General features: G+C 44.9%; 1 protein-coding gene across 1 annotated transcript in view; it reads left to right on the top strand.

The window, feature by feature from the left end:
* LOC126480799 (uncharacterized) overlaps window positions 1-25,365 on the top strand; it is a 747,086-nt gene that overhangs the window by 580,696 nt on the left and 141,025 nt on the right. Inside the window, exon 5 of the mRNA XM_050104114.1 lies at window positions 22,474-22,614. Coding sequence (XP_049960071.1) covers window positions 22,474-22,614 — 141 coding nt within the window. The remainder of the gene's footprint in view (window positions 1-22,473; window positions 22,615-25,365) is intronic.

Below are 25,365 nucleotides of genomic sequence, written 5' to 3'. Positions count from 1 at the left end.
TCATTTTGGAATTCCAGATCACTCTGTGATTTCCAGCTTACGGAGCTCTTTTCGTGTTATTTTGGTGCTGACACGATACGCGAATGGTACATAAAGTTCTGCAGCTGTAGACCTGTTATTTTTCGTCACAGTGTTTTTTAGTGGCGGTCTGTTACTGTCACTCCACACACACACACACACACACACACACACACACACACACACACACACACTCTTTCGTCCGCATTGTGACTTCTCTACATCTACATCTACATAGATACTCTGCAAATCGCCGAGCGGTTCTAGGCGCTCCAGTCTGCGACCGCTACGGTCGCAGGTTCGAATCATCCTGCCTCGGGCATGGATGTGTGTGATGTCCTTAGGTTAGTTAGGTTTAAGTAGTTCTAAGTTCTAGGGGACTGATGACCTGAGAAGTTAAGTCCCATAGTGCTCAGGGCTATTTGAACCATTTTTGATACTCTGCAAATCACATTTAAATGCCTGGCAGAGGGTTTATCGAACCACCTTCACAATTCTCTATTATTCCAATCTCGTATAGCGCGCGGAAAGAATGAACACCTATATCTTTCCGTACGAGCTCTGATTTCCCTTATTTTATCGTGGTGATCGTTCCTCCCTATGTAGGTCGGTGTCAACAAAATATTTTCGCATTAGGAGGATAAAGTTGGTGATTGGAATTTCGTGAAAAGATTCCGTCGCAACGAAAAAAGCCTTTCTTTTAATGATTTCCAACCCAAATCCTGTATCATTTCTGTGACACTCTCTCCCATATTTCGCGATAATACAAAACGTGCTGCCTTTCTTTGAACTTTTTCGATGTACTCCGTCAGTTCTACCTGGTAAGGATCCCACACCGCGCAGCAGTATTCTAAAAGAGGACGGACAAGCGTAGTGTAGGCAGTCTCCTTAGTAGGTCTGTTACATTTTCTAAGTGTCCTGCCAATAAAACGCAGTCTTTGGTTAGCCTTCCCCACGACATTTTCTGTGTGTTCCTTCCAATTTAATTTGTTCGTAATTGTAATACGTAGGTATTTAGTTGAATTTAAATTAGACTGATTTATCGTGTAACCGAAGTTTAATGAGTTCCTTTTAGCATTCATGTGGATGACCTCACACTTTTCGATGTTTAGGGTCAACTGCCACTTTTCGCACAGTTCAGATATCTTTTCTAAATCGTTTTGCAGCTCGTTTTGGTCTTCTGATGACTTTATTAGTCGATAAACGACAGCGTCATCTGCAAACAACCGAAGACGGCTGCTCAGATTGTCTCCAAAATCGTTAATATATATCAGGAACAGCAAAGGGGCTATAACACTACCTTGGGGAACGCCAGAAATCACTTCCGTTTTACTCGATGACTTTCCGTCAGTTATTACGAACTGTAACCTCTGACAGGAAATCACAAATCCAGTCGAACATAACTGAGACGATATTCCATAAGCACACAATTTCACTACGAACCGCTTGTGTGGTACAGTGTCAAAAGCCTTCCGGAAATCTAGAAATACGGAATCGATCTGAAATCCCTTGTCAATAGCACTCAACACGTCATGTGAATAAAGAGCTAATTGTGTTTCAGAGGAACGATGTTTTCTAAACCCATGTTGACTGTGTGTCAATAGACCGTTTTCTTCGAGGTAATTCATAATATTCGAACACAATATATGTTCCAAAATCGTGCTGCATATCGACGTTAACAATACATCGGATGATGTTTTTCCACTTTCCCTCTGTGTGGTGTAAATTTTCGATGCGATGCCTCTTGAAACGCCGAACACTTTGCGTACGTTGGTTACGGAAGCATCCACCACACGATCACCAACAATTTGCTCACTTTTGTCCGACTAATGCGCTTGCAACTACACAGAACGCTGTTCTGACCACGTCTGATACTTGCAAGGTACTGAGAACATTGCACAGGAGCCGTTCCTGCTTGTACATCGGCCGTAAGGGGTGTACGGATCTCGCATTGCATCATCGACCTCCAAGCCTCCTCAGCTCGCTCGCCGTGACTTCTTGTGGAGGGTTTGTGAAAAACTTAGCTCTGAACCTCCCCTTCCAGCAACTTTAGAGTGAACTGCGTCGCCTGAGAGCAACAGCGGTGTGCCCAGGAACTAGACACATGCTCCCAAAAGCCTGGGACGAGTTATCATATTTGACGTTTCTAGTGCGTACAGTGGAGGATACATTGAATCCAGAATGAGATTTTCACTCTGCAGCGGAGTGTGCGCTGATACGAAACTTCCTGGCAGATTAAAACTGTGTGCCGGACAGAGACTCGAACTCGGGACCTTTGCCTTTCGCGCGCAAGTACTCCGCCAACTTAGCTACCCAAGCACGACTCACGCCCCGTCCTCACAGCTTTACTGCCACTGCCGCCAGAACACTTGCCCGCGAAAGGCAAAGGTCCCGAGTTCGAGTCTCGGTCCGGCACACAGTTTTAACCTGCCAGGAAGTTTCGATACATTGAATGTTTGTGAAAGATTAATACGAAATATTCGTCTCAACCCATTTTTTAAAGTATTCCAAAGCTATATATGCGTGCGTGTAAAACATACGCCCTAGTAAAACTTCGTAGTAGCCTGTGGTGTTGTTTTCATTGTGAAGTTTCGGCGTGTCTTTTAAATGCGGTCGGCGACACAGATGCATGTGGGCCTTTAACTGAGGTCGCCGGTCGGAGCCAGGAGAGGAGAGGAGAGGAGAGACCGGTTAGGGGCACGTAGGCGCCTCCGGGGGCGGCCGCTACCTACGGCGACACCGGCTGCCCACGCAGAGAGAACATAGCAGTGCTTCAGCGGCGCCACTGGCAGCGGCGTGCGTGCATTTAACTTGGCCACCGCGACAAGCTGTCGAAGTAGGTGGCGCAGCTGCGTTTGGGCGGATGGCGCTTAAAATCCCCGCCCGGCCATTCAGATTTCCGTGGTTTCACAAAGTCGCTGCAGGCAAATCCTTTTCTCGCGTAGAAACTGTCAGACCTGAAATCATTTTCACATTAAAATGTCGTAAGTGAAATTTTCTTATACACGGAGATTATAAACTTTTCCCGGTATCATCATCGTCGTCAACCGGTTCGATCACTTGATGATGTGCCCCCTTTAAGTCGTCGTGCTACACAGGATCCATCCCTGAAGGTTCTTCCATTTTTGCCTATCTTGAGCTTCCTGTCGCTAATTCAGTCCAGATGTTTTTCGTAAGTCTGAAGTCTGTCCCATTTGTCCGGTGGCCTTTCCCTTGGGTTCTCTCTCTCTCTCTCTCTCTCTCTCTCTCTCTCTCTCTCTCTCTCTCTCTCTCTTTTGTGGTATATACATTGGGCTCCAAGCTGGTACTTGCCTTGACTACCTTCCATCTTTTCTTCGAGCGACATGGCCATCCTACTACCATTTCAACGTATTCACTCTTTCCATTATGGCACTGACCTCTGTTGTTGGTCTGACATCAGCTGCGTTATTTCTGTCTCTCTTTGTCCTGCTCAACATTGATCTTTCCATTCCTCTTTGGCGTACTATTAGTTTTCTGACAATGAATTCATTTAATGTTGGTAGCTCACAGCCATAAGTTATTACTGTACTGTCTGTATAAATTGGTCAAAAACATTTTTCTTCAGCTCAACCAACATCTTAAACTTGCAAACTGAAGTCGACTTGCAAATGGAAGACTATCTTCCATAAGCTTGCCAGCCTAATTTAATACGTCGAAATATTTATGGTCTAACATACCCTTTCATGTTCAAAATTTGACCCAAATAGACATATTGTGTGACGCTTCGCAGATGCGCACTTCCAACAGATATATTTCCCTCTGGTGTCCATTCATTCTTCATTATCTTGGTTTTATCGTAGTTCATTTTCAGACAACTTCAGAGCAGACTAACGCAAGTTTGCTAGCCAATATTTGAAGTTATTCTATGCTATTTGCAGATATAAGAATATCATCAGCAGTTATTTAATCTCGTACCCATAATCTGGATTCCTTTTGTTTACCAATCTAATTTAGACATTGCTTTATCTCGTACTGCTGAAAATAGTTTTGGTGGTGTAGAGTCACCTTGTTTTACACCCTTCTCAGTGGGAAATTCATTGGTTTCTTCAACATGCAAAAGATAGCAAAACGAAAGCAGGAGTTTTAAATTTCACGTTCAACAAATTACTCACGCAGGAGAATCGTACAAACGTACCGTCGTTTGGTCATCGAACAGACTCCCTTATGGACGGAATAGTAATAAGCACCCCTGGCGTAGAGAAACAACTGAAGGAATTGAAAGTAAATGAATCACAAAGTACTGATGGAATCCCAATTCTGTTTTTCAATGAATATCCTACGGCATTGGTCCCTTGCTTAGCTTGCATTTATCTTGAATCTCTGTCCCAACGCAAAGTCCTAAGTGACTGGAAAGAAGCTGTTACAAGAAGGGTAACATAATGAATCCGCAAAATTACAGACCAATATCCCTAACCTCAGTTTGCTGCTGAATCCTTGAACATTTTCTCAGTTCGAATATAATAAGTTTTCTTGAGACCGAAAAGCTCGTGCCCACAAATCAGCATGGTTTTAGAAAGCGTCGCACGTGCGAAACTCAGCTTGCCCTTTTCTCACATGATAGCCGGCCGAAGTGGCCGTGCGGTTAAAGGCGCTGCAGTCTGGAACCGCAAGACCGCTACGGTCGCAGGTTCGAATCCTGCCTAGGGCATGGATGTTTGTGATGTCCTTAGGATAGTTAGGTTTAACTAGTTCTAAGTTCTAGGGGACTAATGACCTCAGCAGTTGAGTCCCATAGTGCTCAGAGCCATTTGAACCATTTTCTCACATGATACGCCGCGTACTGTGGGTGAAGGGCAACAAACAGATTCTATATTTCTAGATTTCCGGAAAGCATTTGCACGGTGCCCCATTTCAGAATGCTGCAGAAGATATGAGCGTAAGCAATAAGTTCACAAATATGTGAGTGGCTCGAAGACTTCTTAAGTAATACGAGGGCTATCCACAAAGTACATTACGTTTTGGAATTAAAAATAAATAAAGTATTGGAATTTTTTTTTATTATATACAGATGAAAGCCACACTTAAATACTACTTTTCTACATAGTTGCCATTTAAATTAAGGCACTTATCGTAGCGATGGACGAGCTTGGAAATTCCTTCGTCGTAAAATTCGGCCGCCTGCGCCTTCAACCACGTTGTTACCTCTTCTTGAAGCTGTGTGTCGTCATCAAAACGCTACATAGCCAACCACTTCTTCATTGCTGGGAATAAGTGGAAGTCGCTCGGTGCCAGGTCGGGACTGTACGGCGGACGAGGAAACAACTCCCACTTAAAAGATTCGAGAACTTCACGAGTGGCATTTGCCGTGTGGGCCCGGGCGTTGTCATGAATCGGCAAGATGTTTGAGCCCAACTTTCCCCTGCGCTTGTTTTGTATTGCTCTTCTGAGGTTGTGCAGAGTTTGTCAATACCTTTGAGAGTTTATTGTAGTGCCTCTTTCCAGGATATCCACAAAAATCACACCTTTTCTGTCCCAAAAGACAGTCGCCATCACCTTCCTTGCCGACATTGTCTGCATGCATTCTTGGGTTTTGGGGGGGAATTTGTGTGCCCCCACTGCATTGACTGCAATTTTGTATCGCAGTTCACATGCTTAACCCATGTTTCGTCACCAGTAACGATGCGATCGAGTAATGAGTCGCCATCTTTCTCGTAAGCGTCCAAAAACGTTAACGCTGCAGCCATTCGCTGATTTTTGTGAATCTCTGTCAAGATTTTTGGTATCCATCTTGCACAAAACTTATGGTAACCAAGCTTTTCGGTAATGATTTCGTGTAACAAACTTCATGGAATTTGTGGAAAACTCATAGAGAGTTCCGTTATTGTGAAATTACGGTTTTCACGGACCGCGGCATCGACTTTTTCGACAAGTTCGGCAGGCACTATGCTGGGTCTTCCACTTCGCTCTTCGTCGTGAACGTTAGTTCGGCCATTTTTAAATTTTATGACCCATTGGCGCACTCCACCTTCAGTGATTATGTTGTCCCCATACACTTCACAAAGCTGCCGATAGATTTCTATCGGTGTACAGTTTTTTGTAGTCAGAAACCTTATTACAGCACGCATTTCACACTTCGCGGCATTTTCAATTAACGCTGACATTTCAAACTGTCACAGTAACTCAACGGAGTACAGCACGAACCTCTCACTAGCACGGCAGGATGCCGACTGAGCAGCGGAATGCCATGACACCAAGATGGCCGCGCTAGCCCCACCCCTAACGGACAAAAACGAAAACGTAATGTACTTTGTGGATAGCCCTCATAGAACCCAGTATGTTGTGCTCGACGACTAGTGTTCATTAGAAGCAAAGGCATCGCCGGGAGTGCCCCAGCGAAGTGTGATAGAACCGCTGTTACGCTGTTATTCTCTATACATAAATGATTTGGCGGACAGGGTGGGCAGCAATCTACTGCTGTTTGCTGATGATGGCGTTGTGTACAGTAAGGTGCCGTTGCTGAATGATTCTAGGAGGATACAAGATAGCCTAGAAAATATTTTTAGTTGGTGTGATGAAGGGCCGCTAGCTCTAAATGTAGAAAAATGTAATGCGGATGAGCGGGAAGAACAAACCCGTAATGTTCGGATGCAGCATTAGCAGTGTCCTGCTTGACACAGTCACGTCGTTTATGTATCTGGGCGTAAGGTTGCAGAACGATATGAAATGGAACGAGTATGTGAGCATTGTGGTAGGGAAGGCGAATGGTCGACTTCGGTTTATTGGGAGAACACTAATGAAGAGTGGTTTATCTGTAAAGGAGACTACATGGAGGACGCTAGTGCCACCTATTCTTGAGTACTGCTCGAGTGTTTGCGATCCTTACCTAGTCGGACATCGAAGCAGTTCCGAGGTGGGCTGCTACATTTGTTACTGGTAGGTTCGAACAACACCCAAGTGTTACGGACATGCTCCGGGAAATCAAATGGAAATCCCTGGAGGGAAGGCGATGTTCTTTTCGAGGAAAACTACTGAGAAAATTTAGGGAACCGGCATTTCAAGCTGAATGCAGAACGATTCTATAGCCTTCAACATACATAGCGCATAAGGACAACGAAGATAAGATCCAAGAAGTTAGGGCTCTTACGGAGGTATACAGGGTGTTACAAAAAGGTACGGCCAAACTTTCAGGAAACATTCCTCACACACAAATAAAGAAAAGATGTTATGTGGACATGTGTCCGGAAACGCTTAATTTCCGTGTTAGAGCTCATTTTAGTTTCGTCAGTATGTACTGTACTACCTCGATTCACCGCCAGTTCGCCTAACATCACGAACGTGGTTTTGCAGTCAGTGCAATGTTTACAAATGCGGAGATGGCAGATGCCCATTTGATGTATGGATTAGCACGGGGCAATAGCCGTGGCGCGGTACGTTTGTATCGAGACAGATTTCCAGAACGAAGGTGTCCCGACAGGAAGACGTTCGAAGCATTGATCGGCGTCTTAGGGAGCACGGAACATTCCAGCCTATGACTCGCGACTGGGGAAGACCTAGAACGACGAGGACACCTGCAATGGACGAGGCAATTCTTCGTGCAGTTGACGATAACCCTAATGTCAGCGTCAGAGAAGTTGCTGCTGTACAAGGTAACGTTGACCACGTCACTGTATGGAGAGTGCTACGGGAGAACCAGTTGTTTCCGTACCATGTACAGCGTGTGCAGGCACTATCAGCAGCTCATTGGCCTCCACGGGTACACTTCTGCGAATGGTTCATCCAACAATGTGTCAATCCTCATTTCAGTGCAGATGTTCTCTTTACGGATGAGGCTTCATTCCAACGTGATCAAATTGTAAATTTTCACAATCAACATGTGTGGGCTGACGAGAATCCGCACGCAATTGTGCAATCACGTCATCAACACAGATTTTCTGTGAACGTTTGGGTAGGCTTTGTTGGTGATGTCATGATTGGCCCCCATGTTCTTCCACCTACGCTCAATGGAGCACGTTATCATGATTTCATACGGGATACTCTACCTGTGCTGCTAAAACATGTGCATTTACAAGTACGACACAACATGTGGTTCATGCACGATGGAGCTCCTGCACATTTCAGTCGAAGTGTTCGTACGCTTCTCAGCAACAGATCCGGTGACCGATGGATTGGTAGAGGCGGACCAATTCCATGGCCTCCACGCTCTCCTGACCTCAACCCTAACATTTCCTGTAACAAAGTGTTTGAAGTCACGCTGGTACGTTCTGTTGCTGTGTGTTTCCATTCCATGATTAATGTGATTTGAAGAGAAGTAATAAAATGAGCTCTAACATGGAAAGTAAGCGTTTTCGGACACATGTCCACATAACATATTTTCTTTCTTTGTGTGTGAGGAATGTTTCCTGAAAGTTTGGCCGTACCTTTTTGTAACACCCTGTATAGACAGTCATCTTCCCCTTGTTTTATTTTCGAGTGGAACAGGAAAGGAAATAACTATTAGTGGTACGCTGTATTCTCCGCCACGCGCCGTACGGTGGATTGCGTAGTGTCGATGTAGATGTAGGTAAACACCCACAAACGCTGTGGAGATGTTGTGCATGTTATGCAAGACTTAAGTGCAGCCCTGTTCTATTCCTTGTTCTGCCTCAAAGACAGCATATAATATACCTGCATATAATTTTTGGAATGAATCTTCACTCTGCAGCGGGGTGTACCCTTTTCTGATACTGGTGAATTAAAACTATGTGCCGTTCCGCGATTGGAATTCGGAACCTTTACCTTCGCGCTCAAGGCTGTTACTGAGCTATTTAGGCGCAACTTACGACTCGCTTTCACTGATTGACTTCTGACACCTCTCGTCCTATCAAAACTTAGCACAAATGTTCTTCTGCATATCTTGCTGATTTTACACACTTGCAAAAAAAGATGTTGCAATCTACCTAGATAACCGACACGACACTTTCCCCGGATCGAATCCGCCTCACTGATAAACGACGTCCCGGGTTCGATTTCCGTCGGGGTCAGGGATTTTCTCTGCCTCGTGATGACTGGGTGTTGTGTGCTGTCGTAAGGTTAGTTAGGTTTAAGTAGTTCTAAGTTCTAGGGGACTGATGACCACAGATGTTAAGTCCCATAGTGCTCAGAGCCATTTGAACCATTTGATAAACGACGGCGGCTGGTGAGCCAGTCTGCCTGGGGATGGTTTTTAGACGGTTTCGCACATACATCTAGAAGATTGCCAGGCAGTTACCCACGTCCCGCATCCGATAAACGCTACGCAGACACTTACAGGAAACGTTGTGACGCTTGAACTTGAGATTTTCCTGTGGATGGTGTCCGTCCCGAGGAGAAGTGGTGCCATCAGGAAGGGTGTCCAATAGAGCGCAGCCACATTTTATTGGTTGTTATCAGAGTATTGACGTTTATACTGACGAATTATGGCTTTTGGTTAAACTTATTTCTATGTCGAATGTTTGCTGCGACACTCTCTGCAATTGATCGAAGAATTAGGATCAAGCTAAATATTATGGTTAACGTAAGTAATCTGTCATAAATAGTCAAGAGTCGAAGGGATAGAAAAGTCGGTCACCTGTGAGACTTTTTTCCGCTTCTGCATGTTATAAGTGAGGTAAAAAGGGCTGTCTACATGAGCTTTCTCTCGTGTTCTTTTATTTAGTCAACGTCATGGACAGGTATTTAAAGCCAAAGTAAAGGTGCCCTTGGACGCTCTTCTTCAGTATCAGCTGAAGCTTCAAACGGGTAACGTGCTATGTATGTGGACAAAATATGGGATGTAGAAGCGAGAATACTTGTCACAACTACAGTATTGTTTAAGCATATGAGGAACTGAACATGAATTTAGACAGGAATCAAATACAGTTTACTATTTATCCTGTTGTCTGTCGTGCTTTATTCTGGGACCTCAGGAACTGTCATTTCATCTCAGCAGACGTTGTCTGTGTTCCTCACCGTCGCGTTATTAGCAGCCACGTCATCAAGACTAAGTAGCACAATGACTTAAACGCGCGGTGTTCGCTGCTTGGAAGGGACGCAGGCCGCATTTAAACTTGCAAACAACGCTGACGGAAAACGACGCTCAAGAGGGATCTGGTGCAGGCGGCTTCTGCTGGTAGACTTTATAAGGTTTCAAGGCGGCTTAGCGGCGTAAAAAGGCGCCGCTTACCGTCTGCGACTAAAATAGCATTCCGCGACCGATCAGACACAGAGACATGGCTTTCTGCTCGTCTTACTCTACCGGATTGTTAGCAGAAGACCTTTGCGTATTATCTAATGGGCGTCGAGATCGAGACATCTTTGATCTGACTTTGTTTACAAAACTTGGCACACATTTTGCTTCAAACTCTCTTTTGCGTTTTTTTAAGTACGATGTCCTTGATAGTACCTACGGCCAGGAAAAGAAAATGTGTTAGTTGATTTATGCCATCGTATAGTTTGTGTGGTGAATACGTTATGAGAGAAAACTGTAACATATCCACTTACAATAGGGTGGTATAAATAATGTATACTTTTTATTTCTAATCAAAGATGATAATTTGCCACCTAACCCAACTAGCCACCCAGCAGAAAGAATTGAAAGTAGAGCATAGTAAATAATATAATAGTTATTGCTTAAGGTGGCAATATTCTGCTGAATTGCGTCGTGCCACACTAATACTTAATGGAGAGAGAGAGAGAGAGAGAGAGAGAGAGAGAGAGAGAGAGAGAGAGAGAGACGACTGCAGCAGAAATCCTTTGAAGTTTTGTAAATGTCGTAAGACGGTCGCACACTTCTGTCAGTCCCATTACAATGTAGATAAGTCTAGTAATGACTATAGATTGGTCTGTCGTAATGTTACTGGCTTGAAATGACAAGGTTAGGGTGTGTGTATCCCGTGTGAATTGTAGACGGAGCAGTAGTTTCGTTGAGAAGGTGATGGGAGAAGGAATCGGTGGTGAGATTATAACAGGAGACATTTCGGCATCTGCCAAATGTGATTTAGGAGATAAAAGTGCTGATCGGTCAGACGGGAATTCGAACGAATGTGCTACCGACATTGGGTCCATAGAAAGTGGACAATAGCTCGCCTTTAGCAAAACGACTGTGACATTACTTAACTTTCACGTATTTGGGCGAATCTCAAAGGTGCTTTGGTGTAAGTTCATGCGTTCTAAGTCGTAAAATGCAATCATGTTTATTATTTACATAAAATTTGTTGCTACCTACTTTATCCTTGGTTTTACGAAGCGCTCAGGCGCTGATAAGTACCTCACAAACGGAGCGCGACTATGTGTAGGAAGAAAAGGGACGTGACTATCGGGGGGTTAAATAGCCATTCAGCAAATTGACGCTAACAATTTCGGAAAACAATAGACCCCTAAATCACGTTGGTCATACTGGGATGTGGACACAATTCTTTATGACTTAGTCTCTTCTGCATAACGTCGTTAGAAATAGAGTGCATTGGCAATTTAGACGTGCGGAGCTTAAATACCTATTCCACGGTTCACTTGCGTCATCCAAAACGAGCTCTTCTCGTCCAGGCCATGCTTATATCGTGGATGCATTATTTTATATGCCGACAGGAAAATAAAGGTGTTACTTGATTGTTAAGTTAAACATTAGTGTGCTTCACAAAGAAGTTTTACCCTTAATTAATAGTGCCTTTAAATGGACCTAAGCTTTAGGGCTGTGCAGATACGCTTATGTTTAATAAGTTTACATGTATGATACGTAGGATTGTGCAGTCGCCCGTAATGATCAAATGGTAGCGATACGAAGCCGTAGCCTCCGCGCTCCGCACCGCTGCTGTTGCACGCTGCTCTCCTGAAAAGCTTGTGTATTTCTCACGTTAGACATGCTTGGCCACCTACACTCTTAGCGCACTCTGGGATGTATGAATGTAGCCGTCTCAGTTTTGCGGGGAGAAAATATAAGTAAATTACAGTTCCAACGCAAAGATGCCCTATTGCGATGGAACTGGACCGCGCTCAGGCACGAACTAATACAGCGTGACACAGAAAAAACGAGATCATTTACATAATCCACTAAAACTAGGTGGATGAAGGAAAGGAATTGCATTCATAGTAAATGAAACCTTACAACTTTGCCATTTACAGAATACTGATGGCATTTATCATTTTTAAAAAATTACCTCCTTTAGATGGCTTCCTCCTGTACTAATACATTGGTGAAATCTGTTGTTGAGATTCCTCATTGACGGCTGCAACATCTTAGCTGGGATACTGTGAATTGCATTCCGAATTCTCCGTTTTAACTCATCCAGGGTTCTTGGTCGAGTCGTGTAGACTTTGCTCTTGAGGTAACCCCACAAGAAAAAATCACAAACGGATAAATCTGGCGATCTAGGGGGCCAGGGAATGTTACCGAATCGTGGGATCACACCGTTGCCAAACAGTTCTCGCACATATGCCATTGATTGCCGTGCAGTTTGTGATGTCACTCCGTTCTGTTGAAGCAGGCTTCTTGAAAGTTGTTCAGTGCAGTTGTAACGAAAGTTAGTAACATCTTCACGTAATGATCGGCATTTACAGTTATTGTGTTTTCCTGTTGATTTGCGAAAAAATACGGTACGATAATTCCATATATGAAACACCACACCATACTGTCACTTCACTAGCGTGTGAGGGGCGCTCATGAAAGTCATTAGGATTTGTGTTTGCCCAGTAACGGTAGTTTTGTTGATTCACATAACCTGTGAGATGAAAATGTGCCTCATCTGACATCCACAACTTGTTTAGCAGTTCATCGTCAGTGTTTATTTTTGTTGTCATTAGTTGACAAAACCCAAATCGATGGAACTGGACCGCGTTCAGCCACGAACTAGTGCAGCGTGACACAGAAAAACGAGATCATTTCCACAATCCAATAAAACTAGAAGGATGAAGGAAAGAAATTGCATTCATAGTAAATGAAACCTTACAGCTTTATCATTTACAAAACGTTGATTGCAACCGGTAATCGTTGTCCTTCAATTGTTGCACCACCTGTAGTTCGTACGGATGAAATTTCGAATTAATATGAAGAATTCTGCGAATACTGGGATATTCCAACCCCTGCTGCTTGCTTACGGTTTGAACGCCGTGGGCTCCGTTAAGACAGATACGCGTACATCACTGTTCACTGGAGGATGCACTCTTGGTCGTTCTGTTGGTTTCTTCTTGAGGGCAGATGCAGTCTCTTCAAAGCTATTAAACCAACATTTTATCGCGTGTTTCGACGGAACGGCATCATGGCGCCATAAATTATAAAAACGTCGAAACTCCCTCTGCGCCGCTACCAAACTATCATTGTTTTTATAAAACATTTTTATGGCTGACGCACGCCGTTGTCAGTTCCACTGATCCATGGTTTCTGAAATGGCGGAGTGCTTCCTCGCTGTCACGAACCCGCAGTGCTGCCACCTGCCCATGGCTGCCACTACTCATTTCAAGCATTCTCATTATTCTGTGTCACCCTGTACTAAGTCGCAGAGACGAATGTCTAATCATGCCTGTATGTAAACTTCAAGCAAAAATTTCCAAAGCTGTTAAAATGATGAGATTCCCCACTTTTGAATAAATATTTATTTATACGATAGTTTTCTTTAACAGAACAACTACTTTCTTATTTCTATGCACAAGTCATTACGCCTCAGTGTTTAAATAAACTTAATTGTGTAACTAACTCAGTAATGGCTGCCGTCCATCAGTACAACTACATCCGCTCCAACAACACGTCATCTGGTCAATCCATAGTAAAAAGTATCATTATTTAAGCTAGTACTCACCAACTCACCAAATATCGCCAGCCACGATGATACTATTCCACCAAGTGTGGTAGATACATGAGATAGGCGAAGTACCTTCAGACTTCAAGAAGAATGTAATAATTCAAATTCCAAAGAAGGAAGGTGCTGAAGATGTGGATGTTACCGAAGCATCACTTTAAAAAATCATAGTTGCAAAACCCAGCGTCGATTACACAGAGTTTATTCTCGCAGTCACTTTCTTTCGCTGCCCCAAATACATTAATTCTCAAAGGCGCATGGCGCCGCCAGCTCATATACTCAATCGATATCAAGTTTAGCATGTTTCTCATCTCTAAAGTCGTTTCGAGTCATTACAGTCATCAGACATTTAGTGGTTAGGATGATGTGTTGGTGGTAAATCACCAATGTGCCTTTACCTGCAGACGACGTACTGCAATTTATAATATATAACAGGTGAATACGGCGTCTGCAGCGACCAGTCACCTCCGTTGGGTGTAGTAGGCTTAACGCCTTGAGGCTGAGAGCACCGCCTGGCGCGCGTCACCGGCTGCTGTGACGGCGCAGCAACAAGCGGGGTGCGGCCCCTCCTGCTTAACTTGAAGGAGACCCTGATGGATGGGAGGACTGGGGAGCCGTCCCGCCCCTCATTCTTCGGGAGTGATTGGCCGCGGCCGCACGCTAATGTAAACCTATTACACCTGCCCCCCCCCTCTCCCACCCCTCAGCACGAGTTTACAGGAAGTGCGCCACACCCAGTGATAGCCGGTCCCTTGCTGCAGGAGTCCGAGGAGCCCTTTGTCTCCCAGTCCTGCCACACTTGTGTGGTAGCCGATACCGCTAACTACCTGGCCGTTCCACAATTATTTCAAAACGTGATTCTGGGTAGGAAGAGGACGCTTCCTTGCCAAATGACGCCATAGTAATGACAACTCTCGTCACCGCTGCACTAACTTTTCTGTTATCAGTTTGAACATAGTGCTTTTGACGTGAAAACTTCTACACGCTAGTTGGTCGCACTTTTTTTGTGATAAAATACCGTCAGATTTGAATCGCTAATAACTACGGCACTAATAATGCATAAACAATTGCTGAATCCGCACCGGTGAAATCATGTCTATAAGTTTTTGTCGCACAGCGTTTATTTTGCCTGTGACGATATCATACAATTGCAGGCGCACCTGCACATGTTATGAATTACCTGTATATAGCGTGCAAACGAAACTCGTTTAGCTAGGACGTTGAGTCGGATGTTAGTGTCAAGGCCTTGCGGATCACTACTAGGACGCGAAGTGAGACAATTGAAATATTGGCGAGAATGAAAGTGAAAATAAGCATTCAATTGAAAATTACGAAATATGAAAGATGCCGTCTCACATGACTCGTGAATATGCTTGAAATTATAGAAAAAATGAATGGAAGGAAAGCTCGGATAGAAAGTAATCCAAAAATCGTAAAAAGTCCAGTGCCGAGCGAATGTGTGAGGTACTGCAGCGACGAAAAGGAAATTAATTCGATGCAATATGTGTCTTATTCTAGCTACCACAGACCGTGCTACATGCGATAAACTTGTGATTTATCTATTCTGCAAGCTTTGTACTACTAGATCTAACTGTTGTTTTAAAAAGATCGATAATGAAATTACATATTAATAAGAAACGCTTGTTACGATTATACCCAAACGTTTTCAGGAAAGATCTACAGAACTTTTTTGTCGTTTAGGAACAGTCTCGTTTTCTGGTGTTTTGCTTATCAACGCGAAATAAACAAACGCCTTCCGTAATCCTGATTCTTCACATTTTCGTAAAAAGTCTAATGTAGTATGTTCTTTCTTGCAAGTATTTTCTCTCGTCCGCATACAGTGATTCGTTCATTCCGGTAACTTTTAAAATCAAACCCAGCAAACATGGTCTTCTTTGTATTGCTCAAGTGTCGAAGAAATTTCTCTCTAATAGTCTATTTATATATCATCAACCAAATATTTATTGTGTGCGTTTTACTTGTGCTTTGGGAAGGTCCACTCGGGATCGTGTCTGAACCTAATTCGTGATGCGGGCAACGCTGTGATGAGATGCATGTTCGTGGAGAAGGACTACCCCGGTCGAAAGTTACGCGTGCCGTTCATTTTGGAGCGTTTCAGGGTACAGGTGAGTTTAATTTTTGACCCACGTTTCTTGAAATAAAAGAACCCCCTTTCCGTCCCAGAAGCAGTCGTTCCGAAGTAAATGGCGTCACAGCATTTGCTGTCTGCATTGTGTACACGTTTCATCTCCCGTAAGAATGTGGGAAAATAAATCTTCTCCATTTTGTCAATAGCGGTCCAAAAATGCTCTACTGTTGGACATTTGGTGTCTGAATTAGTCAGCAAGAATTTTCAGTTTGTACCTTGTTTGCGGTATCCGAGCTTTTCTGTGACAGTCGTGTAAGTAGTAGTACACCCGACATGGAACAACTCATCGGCTCTTCTCTGAACGTACCGCTGTTCCCATCGCTCCTACTCTGTATCGCTTCTCTACCAACAACGTTCCAGATGGCTTCAGATGCCACAGCTTTTAACGTTTCCCTCGCACGTGTGTGACGTGTCGTGAGCGCCCCTGTAACGGGCCACACCAGAGGCTGCGTGTTGCCCCCCCGGACAGCCGCCACGCGGCCGTCCCACATTCGCCCACTGGAACTCCAATATCCGGCGGCTTCGCTCGGCCTGCAGCTGCCCTGTTGCCATGTGTGAGCGAGGCCAGGTGAGACGAGATGCGTGCTACGGGCTGCTGAGTTTCCCACCCAAACACACTGAGCCCTGCCCGTTCTGCCTCACGTTATGTTAATTCAATAATTAACAATCTATTTATTCATCCAGGGCTCGTCTCGCAATGATGTAAGATTTGTCATCATAACACCATTAAAAAAATACACTACTGGTCATTAAAACTGCTACACCAAGAAGAAATGCAGATGATAAACGGGTATTCATAGGACAAATATATTTTACTAGAACTGACATGTGATTACATTTTCACGCAATTTGGGTGCATAGGTCCTGAGAAATCAGTACCCAGAACAACCACCTCTGTCCGTAATAACGGCCTTGATACGTCTGGGCATTGAGTCAAACAGAGCTTGGATGGCGTGTACAGGTACAGCTGCCCATGCAGCTTCAACACGATACCACAGTTCATCAAGAGTAGTGACTGGCGTATTGTGACGAGCCAGTTGCTCGGCCACCATTGACTAGACGTTTCCAATTGGTGAGAGATCTGGAGAATGTTCTGGCCAGGGCAGCAGTCGAACATTTTCTGTATCCAAAAAGGCCTGTACAGGACCTGCAACATGCGGTCGTGCATTATCCTGCTGAAATGTAGGATTTCGCAGGGATCGAATGAAGGGTAGTGCCACGGGTCGTAACACATCTGAAATGTAACGTCCACTGTTCAAAGTGCCGTCAATGCGAGCAAGAGGTGACCGAGACGTGTAACCAATGGCACCCCATACCATCACGCCGGGTGATACGCCAGTATGGTGATGACGAATACACGCTTCCAATGTAGGTTCACCGCGATGTCGCCAAAAACGGATGCGACCATCATGATGCTGTAAACAGAACCTGGATTCGTCCGAAAAAATGACGTTTCGCCATTCATGCACCCAGGTTCGTCGTAGAGTACACCATCGCAGGCGCTCCTGTCTGTGATGCAGCGTCAAGGGTAACCGCGGCCACGGTCTCCGAGCTAATAGTCCATGTTGCTGCAAACGTCGTCGAACTGTTCGTGCAGATGGTTGTTGTCTTGCAAACGTCCCCATCTGTTGACTCAGGGATCGAGACGTGGCTGCACGATCCGTTACAGCCATGCGGATAAGATGCCTGTCATCTCGACTGCTAGTGGTACGAGGCCGTTGGGACGTAGCACGACGTTCCATATTACCCTCCTGGACCCACCGATTCCATATTCTGCTTACAGTCATTGGATGTGGACCAACGCGAGTAGCAATGTCGCGATAGGATAAACCGCAAACGCGAGAGGCTACAATCCGACCTTTATCAAAGTCGGAAACGTGATGGTACGCATTTCTCCTCCTTACACGAGGCATCACAACAACGTTTCACCAGGCAACGCCGGTCAACTGCTGTTTATTTATGAGAAATCGGTTGGAAACTTTCCTCATGTCAGCACGTTGCAGGTGTCGCCACCGGCGCCAACCTTGTCTGAATGCTCTGAAAAGCTAATCATTTGCATATCACAACATCTTCTTCCTGTCAGTTAAATTTCGCGTCTGTAGCACATCATCTTCATGGTGTAGCAATTTTAATGGCCAGTAGTGTAGTTCTTATATATGTTTTGTGGTTGACCGCTGCTTTGGTGAAGCGTTTGCCTGTAGTGGTTTAAGATAACCACGAAAAACCCATATTAGGATGGCCAGACAGGGCAAACTCCATCCTTTCGTATTATGTAAAATGAAGGTGGAGGGGGGAGAAAGGAAAGGAAAGGTAAGGTAAGGAACTGGTGATATCATCTGCATCGGTACTTTACACGGAAACGGCGGCTACGAGTGAATGTGTGTGCAGACTGGGACTCGAACCCGGGATCGCCCGCTTACTAGGCAGTATTAACCACTGCGCCATCCGGACACATTGTTTATCGCAAATACATAGACTATCGCGGCACACTTCCCAACCGACCCACATTCCCACTTAGCACCACCTATCTACAGTCGTCGTTCATGCCCTTTATGCTCACTAATTTCAGATTCCCGCCGGAGGTCGAACGATATTGTGCATCGACACTGAAGGTTGCGAATGTACAACGTCGTTCGACGTGCGAAAGAACAAACACCACACATTCATATAATTGTGTCGCCTCACTGGACAAAGAATCCACAACCTTCAGTTGCCGGCCGGTCTGGCCGAGCGGTTCTAGGCGCTTCAGTCTGCAACCGCGCGACCGCTACGGTCGCAGGTTCGAATCCTGCCTCGGGCATGGATGTGTGCGATGTCCTTAGATTAGTTACGTTAACCTCAGATGTTAAGTCCCATAGTGCTCAGAGCCATTTGAACCATTTGAACCTTCAGTTTTGATGCACAATATCGTTCGACCTCCGCGGGAATCCAAATTAGCGACCATCGAGAACATAGACAGGGACTGCGGATAGGTGGCGCTAGGTGGGAATGTGGGTCGCTCACAATGTCCACGCATTTGCGATTAACTCCGTGTCCAGGTGGCGCAGTGGTTATTGCAACTGCCTAATAAGCAGGAGATCCCGGGTGCGAGTCCGCGTTCGGCACACATTTTCACTCGTCGCCGTCGGTTCCCCACAATGTGCCGTTGCAGCTGATAGTATCAGTTCCTTCTCTTTCCTCTCCTTTCTCCCCCTCCACCTTCAGTTTACATAAGATGTATCACCGTTGCGGATCCTCCGCGGTGTCTGTTCTATCGGGCATGTCCGAACTAACAGACACCACGCAGTCATAGAAATAAATAATCCGTCCATTCGAATATGGGGTCATGTCGTAACGACTACACTGCCCCATTCGGTTTATCTCTATTGTACAACGCTATTTTGATCATTCACAATTTACACCAAGTAACTTAATGCGGTTGTTTTCTATTACACAATGTCATTTTGATAATTCACAATTTGGACCAAGTAAGTTATAATATAAAAAGTAGTATTGCACGGCACCATTTTTCACATTATGGACATTTGCTGGTGACTCGAGAACCACGAACATGTCCGTCTCCATGTTCTCCCTCCACTTTGTCTGGAAAACTGAGTCGTCGTCCCCTCCTGATGTTGATCTCAGGAAACTGACAAGACATTACTATCGTGCAATATAGATCTTGTCACATTTGCTTGTAAAAGCATTACGTTGTAATGATGTGTTCTAATGTATTGGTCACTACTCCGAGTTCTCTCCCACCGAGCGAGGTGGCGCATTGACTAGCACACTGAACTCTCATTCGAGAGGACGACGGTATAAATCCACGTCAGACCTGCCTAATTTAGGTGTTCCGTGAGCTCCCTAAATCGCCCCAGGGAAATACGGTTCCTTTGAAAGGGCACGACCTGTTTCCTTTGCCGTCCTTGAAATTACCCGAGGTTGTGCTCAGTCTCTAATGACTCGGTGTCGACAGGATGTGAACCCTAATCTTCCCACCTTCCTTCTGAGCCTAATAAATAATCGTGTTTCAAGATTTTTGTTTGTTTTCTGTGGGTAAATGCAAGTTCAAACTGGCTATTGTTCCAAAATAATGTATAGAACTATTGGTAAAATATTTAGTAACTGAAAATTTGTGTTAAGTCAATTACTACTACTACTACTACTACTACTACTACTACATCTACATCTATTCTCCGCAATGCACATTATGGTGTGTGGAAGAGGGTACTTGATGTACCGCTGTCATTTCTCCCCTTTCCTGTCGCAGTCGTGAATGCTGCGCGGGAAGAAAGATTATTGGTAAGTCTCCGTCTTAACTTGATTTTCTCTTAACGTTGCCTTCGTGACGTTTTCGTGAGGTATGTGTAGGAGGTTGACTACTGTTATGGGCGTAAGCTCTCGGTATTTTGACAATAAACTTGTCCGCGACACACAACGCCTCTCTTATTAGCATCTGGCACTGGGTTATAGTGTGTACTCTAGCAGACTTTCGCGCATAGTAAATGAACCCAGGACTAACAACACTGGTCTTGTTTGATCTTCCGTACTGCCTCTTGTTACCCTTACTCCACAGCTGGTGGTCTAGTTGTTAACTTTGCTGCCTGCATGACACACGGTCGCGAGTTCGATTACAGGCTGGTTCGGATATTGTCTTCACTCAGGAACTGGATGTTTGTGTTGTCCCAATCATTTCACGTCATCTTCGTTACAAAGACTCGCAAATTATCGATCTGGCTAAAAATAGAAAGATTCATACGAGGAGACCCAAGAACCCCTGGAGGGGGGGGGGGGGGTCTGCCGGCCAGTAATGCTGTACGGTTATTTCATCATCCCTATGTAGTAATGGTTCCAAAATGAGGGCTGCGGGTTGCTACCGTATTATAGATACAACAGCATCATTGGCGAAGAATTTCGAGGAACTTCCGGTGTTATCCGCCAGGTGATTTTGAGGTAATTCTGTCAGAGATGTGAAAGGACTTTGATGAGCAGTTCAGCAGAATGAATTGTGTTGTGACTTGGCAAGACAGCCAAGCCACTATGAGGTAGCCGAAAGGCACGCGTTAAAGCTCACGCAGGCTGGCGTGAGGTCTGGAACAGTTAAAGGAGTTGAGTCTAGTAAAAAAAGTACGTAGCTTCTGGAATACTTAACTTTAATCCATAATTGGTAAACATCGGTCTGACGGTACATGCATCACATGATAAATAGCAAATGATAATGGGGCCTTGCTAGGTCGCAGCAAATGACGTAGCTGAAGGCTATGCTAACTATCGGTGAGAGCGTAATTTGTCAGTGAACCATCGCTAGCAAAGTCGGCTGTACAACTGGGACGAGTGCTAGGAAGTCTTTCTAGACCTGCCGTGTGGCGGCGCTCGGTCTGCAATCACTGATAGTGGCGACACGCGGGTCCGACGTATACTACCGGACCGCGGCCGATTTAAAGGCTACCACCTAGCAAGTGTGGTGTCTGGCGGTGACACCACAAATTGTATATTGAAGGTTAAGATCAATAACATGAAAACAAGGGTAGTGTAATGTTGTCGGCTTGAATAAGGTAATGCTGAGTGAATCAGGTTAGGAAATGGGACATTGGAGTAATGCACGAGTTTCATTTGTGGACAACAGGATAAGTCAGGATGACGTAAGTAGAGAAAATATAAAATGCAAATGTTCAGTTGCAAGAAGTGTGTTTCGCAAGAAGAGGAAGTTTATACCATTGAATAGAAATGTAAGCCTTAGGAAGTTTTTCGTGACAGGTACTTGTGTGGATTGTAGTCTAGTACGGAAGTGAAACGTAGATCAAAGACAGATCATACAAGAAGAGAGTGCAAGCTTATAACATGTTGCGCTACAGAAGAATGTTGAAGGTGTGGTTAGTAGCTCGGATAACTAAGGGAGGGCTACTGAATTGAATAGTGAAGAAAAGAAATTTAGACATGACTTCATTTAAAAAAAGGATTGGTTGATAGGACACACCCTGATTGAGGGAAGAAGGGAAGTGTGTGAGGAGGAGGGGGGGGGGGGGGGTGGCGGCCGGTTAATTAGAAGAGACGAAGGATTGACTATAGTAATCTGAGTCCGGTGGATGTAGATTTAGTTAGCAGCGATGAAGAGTCCTGCACAGGATGAACGGGCATGGAGAGGCGCAGGAAACCAGTTTTCGGCCTTAAGACTACAACATAATTAGTGTAGACCGGTTTAGGGCAATGTTGGTCACGTTCAGTCACCAAGGAATACAATAATGTTTAGGTTACTAAGATTACTGTTAACTAAATTATCGCTAGTCTGTCGTCCAGTTGCGAAGAACTTCAGTAGTTTGAGATCGCTTGCCTCCGGATTACGTATCATCTGGATGCTGCGACCGCCGAGTGTCTGTCCTCGTTTTGCTCGATTTTTTGGCACTGTTTATCAGTCACGTTTCATTTTGACTGAGCCTTTTTACGGGAGGATTCTGTATAGCACTTTATACTCACATGTAATATATCAATGTATGTGTGATCCTAATAGAAGGCTGTCACATTAGACATTTCATGCATGTTGTAGTGTATGAACACTCCTTAACGTGGTACTGTTGTTTGCAGGCGGAGCGAGATGGACTCAGCGCGGCGCGAATGGAGCTGGAGCGGAAGCTGGAGTCTCGCGAGCTGGAGCTGCACGAGAAGGAGGAGGAGCTGTTCCTGCAGCTGGAGAGGGTCGTGCGGCTGGAGGAGGACTGCGAGAAGGTGAGTCGGGGCGCGGGCGCAACGCCGGCGGCTCGGCTAGTCGAGGCTGTGTCACCGACGTCGTCCTCGTCAGTAGGCGATCAAGCGACGTTGCTCTGAAGTACACTCGAGCACCAGACTCGTAATGGTTACGCAGCGAATGCCGCAGTGTATTTAGACCGCAAGTTTCGCTGCTAACCGTCGCTTTTTCTTGTATAACTCTTCTCCGTCGTGATATGGCTCGAACGGCCCTAGAAAACCACGTTATCGCTCTAATGGCCAGAGAAAAACCACGTATTCGTATATTGACTTCAGATTTTACAGTTACCACATACAATTGCCTGACAAAAAAAATTGACGCATCCAGATAGGGACGAGGACTCGAAATGAAACTTCGCGGTTTAAGTGGGTATGTGATATTATTGCACTGATTTACAAAAGCGAGTCAGTTTTACAAGGAAGTTGGCTGTATGGCCCACTTACCAGTATGACATTGTACACTCTCTCTGCTCCGTACTGATTCGTTATAAAACCGTTGTATCCTCTCCTGAGGCAAGCTATCGCGCAGCTATTGTAAGTGTTATGACCAGACGAAACTACAGTCATTCGACCATAACTGTGCGTTCTTTGATTGCTCTGGGAGATGCATCATCTGAATTACGATGTACGAAATGTTATTTTGAAAATAAAATCGCTTCAGCTGTAAGTACTCTGTTTATAAGCACGACCGGGTTCGCAGCATTTTAGGTGCATTAGCAGGTGCAATAAAATCGAGTCATGTTCTCATCAGAAGTCGACGCCTGCTTCATGTCATGTATTGTCATCATTGTACTGATGTACATTGTCCACACAGTCGAGCGTATACGACGCCACACATTCCACTGACTCATCTTGCAGGAACGCTGATATTTCATCTGCCACTTCTTCGTGACGCTGCGAAATTCCTTGGGTTCCTTTTTGACGAAATGTCGACCTCAGCAACTGTTATTGTAGGTATAATGTATTGTTTGCTCTGTTTATCGTTGCCATTGTTCTGCGTTGTATCAACACCACTAGCGCTGTAGCACTGTTGTGACTCGTCGACTAAGCATTTCAGCTGCGCTCCGCAGCTTCATGTTGTTCTCAACATTGGATACCTCCAGTCCAGCTCGCTGTCGCCACTAGCAGCGAATATTGTCGTTGCATGGTAGACAATTTGTGGGGCGTCGAATGCCGTAAACATCATTGGTCTTTTGCGACCTCGCACTCAAGGGGTTCCTTGTTAGCCGTCCTGAATTGACGTGTTCTCTTGTCACTTCGTGTCATAACAATTATATTTGTTCATGAGGGATTAACACTGATTGCCTTTGGCTCTGTCGCAGTTTGAAATATCATCATTCCATAAAAGAATATGCCTTCAACTCTGTAGAAACTAAGAAAATAATCAGGACAAATCTTAAGGCACACATGTCACTGCTGTGCCCACCTAGCTGTAGGGAAATGAAAGCGGATTTACAGCAGTAATATCTCAGACGATTTCCAGACAAACTCGCGGATGTTTAGTTGTGCTTATGTCCCTACGTATTATGCAGTAGAGTTTTCACTCCTACCGTCAGCTAAAAAGAGTTCTCTTTATCTTGTGAAATTTCCTTCCCCAATTTCTAGCATCATAGTGTAGCCCCACCACTGGGAAATCCGTAGCGATTTCGGAAGCCAAAAGACACTTCCAATCCTAGTGGGAGCACCATCCGTACCGTTGGTAAGATCCACCCCAATTACTGCAGGATATACTGACGCCCGGGCTTAATCAAATTGCCATCCGTTCGTGTATATATACACGATGTTGTGTGGAAGTCTAATACTCTTAAATCAATGGAGGGAGAGTACAGGGGAGGACAAATTATATATATATTCCACTGTTCTCTCCTCCATTGAAAGAGTATTAGACTTCCACAAAACATCGTTTATGGCGGATGAAATTAAGTATGAGTGTTGTTTTCCTTTATCCGGAACCACCTTCCACCCTTGGAGCGTTGTAGTACAGTTACTAGTCTAAAGCTTAAAAGCACATTATACATAGTGGGCAACGGAGGGACGTAACTTTAATTCTAAATTCACAACACACAGAAGGCTATTGTTATCGAGAGCAACAGTGAGATGAGGTCACTAAATGACAGGCGTCAAATTGTTAATTGCTGATTGTCTAAAAATTAATAGTGGGAATTCATACGGGTGAAACTATACAATAGTAAAAACTAAAAAGATTTTAGTAAACAAGGGTCCGTGAACTCGTCGTTAGCGAGATAATTACGATCGTGTGCTTAGGGGCCAGCAACCCTTCTGCGAAGGTTGCCCAGAAAGTAATGCACCGCATTTTCTCAGCCGAAAACAATTCTACGAATGGGAAACGCTACGGATGTATTGTTTGAAGTCTCCTGAGTGATTACGATTAGTGTCCGTCACTTCCGACAGATAACGTAGCTGCAGGACGGCTTTAAAATGGCATCTGTGGACGATGTACGTTACAAGCAACGTGCCGTCATTGAATTTCTCACTGCAGAGACAGAAACTATGGGGAATATTCACAAACGCTGGTGCAAAGTCTATGGAGCATCTGCTGTCGACAGAAGCACAGTCAGCCGCTGCGCACGGAGGGTGAGGTCATCAGAAGGCGGTTCGGCGGAACTCCACGATTTGCAGCGTTCGGGGAGACCATCCACGGCTGCGGCGAGCTGATATCATCCGCAAGGACAGACGCATTACGACTCGGCGCTTGGCGCTGCATCTGTCAAT

The sequence above is a fragment of the Schistocerca serialis genome, chromosome 5, assembly GCF_023864345.2.
Source record: "Schistocerca serialis cubense isolate TAMUIC-IGC-003099 chromosome 5, iqSchSeri2.2, whole genome shotgun sequence".
Classification (NCBI taxonomy): Eukaryota; Metazoa; Arthropoda; class Insecta; order Orthoptera; family Acrididae; genus Schistocerca; species Schistocerca serialis.
The sequence above is the reverse complement of the archived record's forward strand: the minus strand, read 5'-3'. Positions and strand labels throughout refer to the sequence as shown.